The 10529-nt window shown below is 40.2% G+C and overlaps 1 protein-coding gene across 2 annotated transcripts; it reads left to right on the top strand.

The window, feature by feature from the left end:
* Nucleotides 1-1756: 1756 nt before the first annotated feature.
* On the top strand, nucleotides 1757-8492 carry LOC123765709 (sodium-dependent nutrient amino acid transporter 1). 2 transcript variants are annotated; one of them, XM_045754401.2, is made up of 8 exons: nucleotides 1757-1929; nucleotides 2608-2685; nucleotides 4115-4373; nucleotides 4488-4722; nucleotides 5051-5324; nucleotides 5558-6070; nucleotides 6570-6804; nucleotides 7517-8492. In XM_045754401.2, the coding sequence occupies exons 1-8, from the start codon at nucleotides 1876-1878 to the stop codon at nucleotides 7822-7824; spliced, it is 1956 nt and encodes a 651-aa protein (XP_045610357.2). In that variant the 5' UTR covers nucleotides 1757-1875; the 3' UTR covers nucleotides 7825-8492. The 2 variants fall into 2 exon arrangements, with proteins under 2 accessions (XP_045610357.2, XP_045610358.2); XM_045754402.2 differs by having other exon boundaries at nucleotides 4118-4373; nucleotides 7517-7973.
* Nucleotides 8493-10529: the final 2037 nt, after the last annotated feature.

Genomic DNA, 10529 nt, shown 5'->3' with positions numbered 1-10529 from the left:
TAAAAATTAAGTTATGTTAAATAAATTGATGGAGGAATTCCTGTTCAATTAAAACGAATATAATAAATGTCGAATATATATAAATATAATAAATATAATAACAGCTGTTAAATGTCGATAACAAACGCATACGCACCTTGGCAATCCACTTGACATACGCATACCAGCCTGCAAAAATGTACTTTCTTTTATTTTCACTGACAACATCGAAATGTTTACTCTGCGTCTGATATTACGATCAAATTACGTAATATCAAATTACGGTGTATTTAGCGTGAACAATTTTAGTACAACACAAATGGAAGGCTCAGTAACACTCAACAGAATCACAGCAACAATTATGTGAAGAGGACGAAGCAGTAAAGAGGTACCAGGGAACTTGGTAATTCTCGTGGGTTGCATTCTATCTAAGGTCAGCCGTTGACTTAGACTAAAGAGGGACGACGACAAACTAAAGATACTTCCGGTCCGCCTCACGACAATGGGATACCTTGTGACGAGTGACGCAGATACTGAGCCTGAGGGGAAGCTCTTAACAGGAAAGTACTGAACGTTGGTGTAACTTCGTAATTTACTCAAACGTATGTCGTAGGAAGTTAGTTCGTGTTATCTCCTAGGAAGTAGCCACAAGAAATTCAGCTTACAGGCACTTTCCCGGGAACACGGGGGGCCAATAGACCTTCTGCAGTTGTTCGTCTCATCTTTAAGTCCTGGGGATCAGACAATACTTTTCCCACTTGGCCAAATGTTTCCTCATACCATACCTCCCTTGGGTAGTGTGTGGGGGTTCTGGAGCCTGAGTCCTGGGGCGAGACACGAGGAAACCTTTGGCGAATATCAGCTGACCAATTATGCTGCATATGCAGCAAGGAAAGTGGGCAAACTACGAAACAAACAGCAAAATCACTCCGGAAACTGTACTTGTTATTTATCTAACTAAACATAAGTGTGGATGTGTAGTTACAACATCTTATTTCTTTCCTGTGTACTTCCGAGGGGGGAAACAGGTATGAATTACCTGAAGATGATGGTCATATATATTTTGTAGAATTGACGTGTTTACCGAGGGCCAGAGGCTAGGAATGGTGTCTTCCCGGAATGACTTAATTGTAACTAGTTGGCACCTTTTTGTCTCCACTCACCGCTCTGATCATTCCTTATGGTGCCAAAGGCTTCCGGAATAATGATACATCACGTGTTTATCCTACCTCATATATAGGGGTATATATATATATATATATATATATATATATATATATATATATATATATATATATATATATATATATATATATATATATATATATATATATATATATATATATATATATATATATAGGCTTGCAAGAGCCTTAACTGGATATTATATATAGAAAGTGATCAAATAACTGAGAGGCAAGTGTGAGCCGAGGGAGACGAGATCAGGGTACGGATATTTAGTGATATCCTGGGAAATCCCCCGTCCACCGCTCTGAATGAGTGACGTCAGCCCAGGGTAGTAGTAGGCAGCCCAGGTACACTGCCTCCTGGAACCATTGTTGCCATTAGATTTAGTTTATTATCATTATCATCATTTTAACAGTGCCTTCACAATATTCTACCAGTCGAATTTCCCGGCAACATTATATAAAAGTACAACAGCCCACTAGATGAATATTATGTTCACTGAAGATTCAAGTAAGGAGATAGGTAAGGTAGAACTGGCAACTGTTTCCGCTTCCAGACGAGGAGAGGTTATATACAGTGGAGGCGCTGGTGTGAGTAGCATTGTGACCGTCTCCCTGGTGTGGTGACAAGCACAAGGTGAAAGTGTTGCTTTAAGACAAAGGATTTATATACATTTATACTACAGCGCTCTGGAAAAGCACATACATCATGAAATCTCAGTTACAAAATGTTGTATCCAAAGCAATATTCTGGAAAGGCGAGGTATGTGTATTGTTGAATTTGCTTAGTGAGCTATTACTGTGGAGTGATTTTTTAAATCGCTTTTTGAAAGTTATATCGCATCTGTGTCTGATTACTCTCAGTGTACAGGATTTATTTTTCAAGAATGTAAGTAGTCAATGTTGCGCCCTGTGTACGAACACTGTGTTGTGTGGTGTGAACCTTTAAAAAGAGAAAATCCTTCAGGGTCGTTCTGCATCCGGATTCCTTTTGTGTACCCTGTATCCACCTTCCTTTTGTGGATTCCTTTTTATGTACCCTGTGGTGGGCTGCTTTTGTTTATTCTACGTTTCGTTGGAGATATGTACAATCAACAGCAGTTGATTATTCACTTTCACTGTTGCTGATTGTATTTTCATTGTTGAAATGGCAACATTCTTGTCATGCACCATTGCCATCGATATGCTTAAAACTCAAATTACTTGAAAGTGTGTCTTGATATGCTTATAAATAACCATGAAAGTTTTAAGAACGTTTAAAAAATCCAATAGATACTGATCAAAATCACACTAAACGTTAATTATACCAACACAGACGGCGTACGGACCAACAACTAACTGACTACTGCATCAATTTAATCATAGCTTGAACAAAAATTGATGTTGAATAATTACATTCAGCAACAAATAACTGTAACTTCACACGCGTTTAATCTTGCAGGGGAACATCAACGCTGCGTTTGACGGCGGCGACGATGTGAGGCAGAAGGAACCCACAGTGGAGGTGACTGTTGAACAGGTTAGTTCACCCCCCCATTCACCCACAGCCACCCTAACGGGATTCCAGTCCAAATGGAGTGTTCTATATAACGCTCTGAACACTAACTCTCTTAAGAACACGCTTAGGAGTCTCCTCAGCGGGTCTCTTGGCCCACAAGAGTTTTGATTGAGAGTTTTGATTTATTGATTTAGAAAGGAAGTTGGAAGAGAGAAGAGTGATTTTATGGAAGTGTTTGTTAAGTACAATAAAATAGGCAGTTTCGCCGAAGAGTTTCAAACATGGGTTGAGTAAAAATAAACTTTAAATAATTGAATCGGGGACAGCAAGCCTGGATGGGCTTATAAATATATATATATATATATATATATATATATATATATATATATATATATATATATATATATATATATATATATATATATATATATATATATATATATATATATTTATATGGAGAAGTGATTTTTGATTTACCTCCAACAGTGAAGCGTAATGTACGAAAGATTGAGAAAATTCGTGTTAGAATTATTAATCTTACTTTTTCGGTCATATTTAATAATATATATATATATATATATATATATATATATATATATATATATATATGTTTCATTGAATATGACCGCATATTCTGTATTTATTATTTTCTGGTTTAGGGCTTCTATCCCTCTAACTATTTTCTTAGCATCAGGGCTTAATTGGAAATAGTTAAGGCTAAGAAAATAGTTAGAGGGATAGAAGCCCTAAACCAGAAAATAATAAATACAGAATATGCGGTCATATTCAATGAAACATGTTTCATTGAATATGACCGCATTATATATATATATATATATATATATATATATATATATATATATATATATATATATATATATATATATATATATATATATATATATATATATATTCCTAACTGAATATAGAAGTATTAAGTGAAAGGGAACGTGCCCAACCATTTCCGTCACGCCTTGGGATCGAACCCGGGAGCTCTGATTGTGAGTCGACAACATTGACGAATACCAATGTGGTCGGGTGTTCAGGGGAATAATCCAGTGGGACTTGTGCAGTTTCCTGTGTTATAGATACATCCCTTATTTTTAAAGCTTTCTATTTTATTTGCTTGTAAGATTTTATCCGGCAACCTATTCCACTAGTTTACCACCATAACAAACCAATATTTCCCCATATTCTTTCTAAATCTGAATTTAATAGCAATTGATAGATGTATATATCAACTGATAGATGTATATAGCAATATTAATATCGAAATTACATTTACGGAAAGCCGCTAACATGCATATTGATTATATGGTAAAATTGAGTATATTTTTGGTTATATATTTCTATTTGGTTACTGATGTTATTTTGAATAATTCAGTGAGATGTATATGTTTCAAATATGGTTATAAAACAACGTATTAACAGCGAACCTAACATTGTTCAGCAGGCTGGTGAACAAGGCCGTGAACAATGGTCCAGCCCGGTCGAGTTTCTCCTGTCGTGCATCGCCATGTCTGTGGGGCTCGGCAATGTGTGGAGATTTCCATTCGTGGCGCTGGAAAACGGAGGTGGAGCTTTCCTCATTCCATACATTCTTGTGCTTATGTTCATCGGCAAGCCTCTCTACTATATGGAACTGTGCATGGGGCAGTTCGCCTCCGCCGGCTCCGTCAAGGTGTGGGAGGTGTCCCCAGCTTTCCGAGGTGAGTCTTTCAGCCGTGTAAGTTGTATATAGGTCAAACATGTTTGCCAGAACTCTTGATATAAGTCCACACGCTTCATGAGTTAACACGTGAATCTTCTGCGTCTCTCGCAAGGTGTGGGTTACGGCCAAGCCATAGCGACGTGGGCAGTGGTGACCTACTACGTCTCCCTCATGGGCCTCACCGTCTACTACTTCTTCGCCTCCTTCACCAGCGAGCTGCCCTGGTCTGTGTGTAGCGAGAACGCTCCCCAAACCTGCCTTGACGCTTTTCGTAATGGCACGGAGCTGGCTACCTCGTTAGGCATCAATGTTACCAATCTCACCTCCGCGGCTGAGGAATATTTCTCGTGAGTATTAATACCATATAGAGGGTTATGATGTGCAAACAGTAACAGACCATTAGATCCAAATTATTTGATGCTTGTTTAACAATGTATAATACGCGAATCTTGGAAGGAAAAATATATTTTTTTCAAGATGATGCTTATTTAACAATGTATAATACGCGAATTTTGAAGAAAAAATAATTTTTTTTTCAAGATAATGCTTATTTAACTATGCGCGAATCTGACGAAATAAACGAATAACAAATACGCGAATCTTGAAGAAATTTAGTTTTTTTTCTTTTCACATTGTAGAAATCTTTTTTCAATTAATTTTGTTTGACATCAACAGGAATGAGGTGCTGCAGAAGGATCCTAACGGCCTGGCCAACGGTCTGGACGCCCCCGAGTGGAAGCTCACACTGTGCCTCCTCTTCTCCTGGATAGTGCTGTTCGTGGTGCTGGCCAAGGGCGTCCAGAGCGCCGGTAAGGCCGCCTACTTCACCGCCCTCTTCCCCTACGTGGTCCTCTTTATCATGCTGATCCGTGGAGCCACGCTGGAGGGGGCCCTGGACGGTGTACTGTTCTTCATCTCGCCTCGATGGGGCAAGCTCCTGGAGCCTGGGGTAAGGCATTCTTTCAACCTATATCCTGCTTTTTGGGGGGTCAAGAATTCCTGTAATAATGAGTGTTTTTGTATCTAATTTTGCTTCTTATGCGTTAATAAATGCACTCATTGTGTGTATATTTATGTGTATATATATACTTAGGATAATAGTTGATATGATAAATATGCAGAAAATGTCACAATTATCGTGGAAGATGTGTAAAATGGCGTGTGTGTGTGTGTGTTGAACAGGTGTGGTACGCAGCTGTGGACCAGTCATTCTTCAGTCTCTCCGTTGGCTTCGGCTCCATCACAATGTTCTCGTCATACAACTCCTTCCGTCACAACGTCTACCGCGACGCTGCCATCATCTCCGTCACCGACACGCTCACATCCCTCCTGGCCGGCTTCACCACCTTCGCCATCCTGGGCCACCTGGCCAAACTGCTCGGCGTCAGCGTGGATCAGGTCGTGAAGGGCGGCGGCACCTCCCTGGCCTTCGTCAGCTACCCCGACGTGCTGTCCAGGTTCCAGTACGTGCCTCAGCTGTTCTCCGTGCTGTTCTTCCTCATGCTCTTCACTCTGGGCGTGGGCAGCGCCTCCGCCCTCACCGGCTGCATCATCACCATCATCTGTGATGAGTTCCCGCGCTTCAAGAAGTGGATCGTGACGTTGGTGGTGTGTATCGCTGGCTTCCTCCTCGGTCTCTTCTACGTCACTCCTCAGGGACAATACGTCTTGGAGCTCATCAACTACTATGGAGGCGTAAGTATATTGACTTTATTTGTTTACATTCACTTGGATTGGTCGGTATAGCGACGGGGCCTGGCTTCTTGCAGGTCGGCGTTCGATTATCCCCATTGGTCCAAGTGGTTGGGTACAGATCCGTCATTCTGTTCCCCAATACTAGCTGCTATCCTGTCCTTATATCCCAGCTGCTATCCTGTTCTCATATCCCAGCTGCTATCCTGTCCTCATATCCCTTCCAAGAACTAAATACTCATACCAGCTTTCTCCCCATAATTACCTCATCTTGTTTACATTTTTATCAGCTGACTTTTAAGCCAACAGAGCCAGTTTAATATTCAAAATTTGATAAATAACTAGCATTTGTTATTCATTTGTATCTTTAATCTCATCAGAAAATATTTAATTGAATGGGAACTATTTCCCCGTTTGGCTCATATTTAAGAAAAGGCAAAACGACGTAAACCAAACCAAGCTTCCGGAAAGTTTACAGTGGTGGTATATCTTGGTTTTGCAGGGTTTCATCATCTTCATCTTGGTGGTGTTTGAGATCGCGGCCGTCCACTGGGTGTACGGCGTCAACAACTTCTGTCGCGACATCGAGTTCATGTTGGGCAAGAAGACTGGCGTCTACTGGAAGTTCTGCTGGGCCTTCCTCATCCCCGTCCTCCTCTCTGTCATCTTCATCTACAGCCAGATCATCGCAGAGCCGCTCAAAACCGGCACCTACGTCTTCACTCCCGATATTATAGGTGAGACCACTGCTTTATAGTTTGCCATTGATTAGGTAATACTATTTTTACATTGTTTCGAGCGTAGATTAGAGATTTATATGAATTAGAGGGGAGTATCCAGCAAGGCCCGGGTCTCTGTCCGCTTGTCTCCCTCCTTCTCTCTCTCTCTCTCTCTCTCTCTCTCTCTCTCTCTCTCTCTCTCTCTCTCTCTCTCTCTCTCTCTCTCTCTCTCTCTCTCTCTCTCTCTCTCTCTCTCTCTCTCTCTCTCTCTCTCTCTCTCTCTCTCTCTCTCTCTCTCTCTCTCTCTCTCTCTCTCTCCCTCTCTCTCTCTCTCCCACTTACTCCTAAGGGGCAAAACATACTCGAGTAATGTTGAATCAACATTATTGACATTTCCGACTTCATAGGACTCGTTAGTTGTCGCAATAGATGCCAATCCTATTAAAAAAAAACTACATGTGGGTCGACCCCAACTAGCCTATAACACTCGCCATAGAATCACAAATCGCCATGGAAAGTTTGGTGAGGCTAGCCCCTAGCGTCTGACCCCCAACCTCAAACAGACATTATCTTGGAGATGAGTTTAGGTGGATAGGAATAGCCTCGTATGGGTGGTTAATAGACTACTACTACTACTACTACTTCAGTTTCAATATACTTATGTTACCATATTTGCATATAATTTGTTTTAGATTAAAACAATGTTTTAACCGAATGTTTTCTACTCCAGCCTTCGGCATTTGCCTGGCCGTCCTGGCGTGCTTGATGGTACCCATCTTCTTCTTCGTGGAGGTCTTTCGCCGCCGCAACAGCTCTGCCTCGCTCTGGGAAGCCGTCCTCGCCACCTTCAGGCCGACTGCCGAGTGGTGTCCCAAGGACCCCATCCTTCGCCAGGAGTATCGCCAGTTCACGGACGTTAACAAGCCAGCTCTGGAAGGCATCGACAACCCTATCCACCCGGTGGACTCTACCGTTTCCATGGCGTCACTCCACAACGGTCACAACGGCACCGTTACCCAGTACAACACGAGCGTGTGAGGCATTACTGTATCTCCACAGCGACGTCCACTCACATTAACATATGGAGGAAAACTATAGTAACAAATACATCGTCTATCTGGCTACTTAAGGTAGATAATTTGAGGATAAAATGCAGTTTTATCCTGTCGTGGAGTACAACAATTGGCCCCCGCCAGGCCAGGAAGTTCCTCCGTGTCAGGAACTTTGTCATTTCATGACGTGACGTGACCAATCACGGTCTAGATCATGTCGACGTGTCTTCATATATCTCAGGATACCAGCCATAATTCATGCCATTACTCATCAGCCGAACTTCTTCATCTTGCTTAGTCAAGACTCACTCATGTTGTATATTCAATGCTTCCTCATCTAGCTTAAGGACTTAAATCATTGTATCATAATTATCTTTATTCATCATATCATACTGTAAGTTTGTTCAATCCAAATGGCCTCATTTGTTTGAATAACAAAACTTATTAGCTAAGTACTCAAAGAACATTTTATAAACGGATGAAAGAACATTTTATAAATGTTCTTCACCCACTCACTCACACTTGGTTGTGATATATGTATATAGACATATAAATAGAAGGAAGTGTAGTTGTTGAGAGTACTTCATATATATAACAATATATATTTATAATTTTATATATTTATGACATTTTCAAATAAAACATTAAGGAATATATTGTATATTGCTAAATCCTGATCACATGTTGTGCCTCCCAAAGCACATTGCATGTTCCTATAGAAATATCTCTTAGATGCAATTCGATTCATTAATATGTTAAACAGGGTAGAGGCTTAAGACTTCTTGAGATGTTAAGATCTCAAAAGATCTTGCATTTACCATACAACCAGATGGGATAGAAATGGTTGGGCACGTTTCCTTTCACCTGATGTCTCTGTTCACCTAGCTGGAAATAGGTACCAAGGAGTTAAGAAACTTATCTATTTATTTATTTATTTATTTATTTATTTATTAATTAATTTATTTACAAGAAGGTACATTGGATTTATAAGAGTGCATAGCATTGATGTTTTTACATTCTTGTAAAGCCACTAGCAAACATAGCGTTTCGAACAAACCTTAATCTTACAGATAATTTTTAGTAGGTAATTTCTAGCAAAATAGAAAAATGTTAACAGATACATTGTAAAAACATTTAAAGATTAGTAGATACATTACAGTAAAATATGATGATTATCAACAGTCACATTGTAGCATAATTTGAGGATTATTTCTAGTATATTGTAGTAAATTGCCTTCAATATAGCATCCATGATATAAGATGATAGCAGTGATTACAATGGTGAACTTATATGGCTTAGGTACATATGTTGGGGAGGAGTGGGTAGCACAAGATACAGTGCGAGTTTAAGGCACTAGGTAGGAAACTATGAGGATGAAATTAGGTACTTTTTGGTTTTACTTATGAGTAAGGCGTAGGTTGGACAGCTTTTCAATTCGTTAGGGAGTGAGCTCCATAGACCAGGTCCCTTTATTTACATAGAGTGTTTACAAACATTTAGTTTGACTCTGGGGATATCAAAGAGAAATTTATTTCTGGTGTGGTGATTATGGGTTCTATTACATCTATCAAGGATGAGTTTCAGATTAGGATTTGCATTTAGGAACAAGGTTTTGTACCTGTAAATGGCACAAGAGAATGTGTGGAGTGAGTTTATGTCTAGCATGTTTAGGGATTTAATCAGGGGGGGGGGGGTTGTGTGTTCTCTGAAAACAGAGTTTGTTATTGTTGTGATGGCAGATTTTTGCTGGGTGATGATGAGCTTGAGGTAGTTTGCAATGGTTGAACCCAACGCACCGTATGTAAGATAGGGATTGATTAGTGCGTAATAAAATGAGAGGAGAGCAGAGTTTGGAACATAATATCTGATGTTAGAAAGTATACCAACAGTTTTTGAGACTGTCTTGGTTATGTGTTGTACGTGGGTGCTGAAGTTGAGTCTCTTGTCTGTGTATAGGCCAAGGAACTTCCCATCATTTTTATTGTTGATGTTGACATTGTCTATCTGAAGCTGATTTGCATTTGTTGATTTGCTTCCAAATAAAATGTAGTAGGTCTTTTCTATGTTTAGTGTGAGTTTGTTGATTGACATCCATGAGTGGCCATTTTTTAATTCGCCATTTATTTCTTTATGTTGTGAATTTGCAATGCAACCCACAACGGTTGTGGTTGCAATTGTGGGAATGGTCAGTAGTGGGTAAGGAGGACCTTGCTACCCCATACAGGCTTCCTGTCGCTGACAATGGCTAACCATTATATTGAAGAGACAGGAAACTTTTTCTCCTTCCAAATTCGCAGTTACTCCTAACTAAAACTTTGACTTGTCGGTTCACCGGCGACTTCACTTGCAGGTCGGCATTCGATCCCTGATGGTCCAGGTGGTTGGGCAGCGTTTGTTCCCTCCGTCATACCCCAGCTCCTTGTCATTTATTTACCACTGATGGCCGGGGAGGATTTACTGGGCGCAATTCCTTAACTGTAGCCTCTGTTTAACGCAACAGTAAAATGTGTACTTGGATGAAAAAACGATTCTTCGCGGCAGGGGATCGTATTCCAGGGACCATAGGATTAAGAACTTGCCCGAAACGCTACGCGTACTAGTGGCTGTACAAGAATGTAACAACTCTTGTATATATCTCAAAAAAAAAAAAAAAAAAAAAATAAGCATTAGTGAAGTGGTTATTAATCTAC

This window comes from Procambarus clarkii, chromosome 37 (assembly GCF_040958095.1).
Source record: "Procambarus clarkii isolate CNS0578487 chromosome 37, FALCON_Pclarkii_2.0, whole genome shotgun sequence".
Taxonomy (NCBI): Eukaryota; Metazoa; Arthropoda; class Malacostraca; order Decapoda; family Cambaridae; genus Procambarus; species Procambarus clarkii.
Note: the sequence above shows the minus strand (reverse complement) of the source record. Positions and strands in the feature narration are given on the sequence as shown.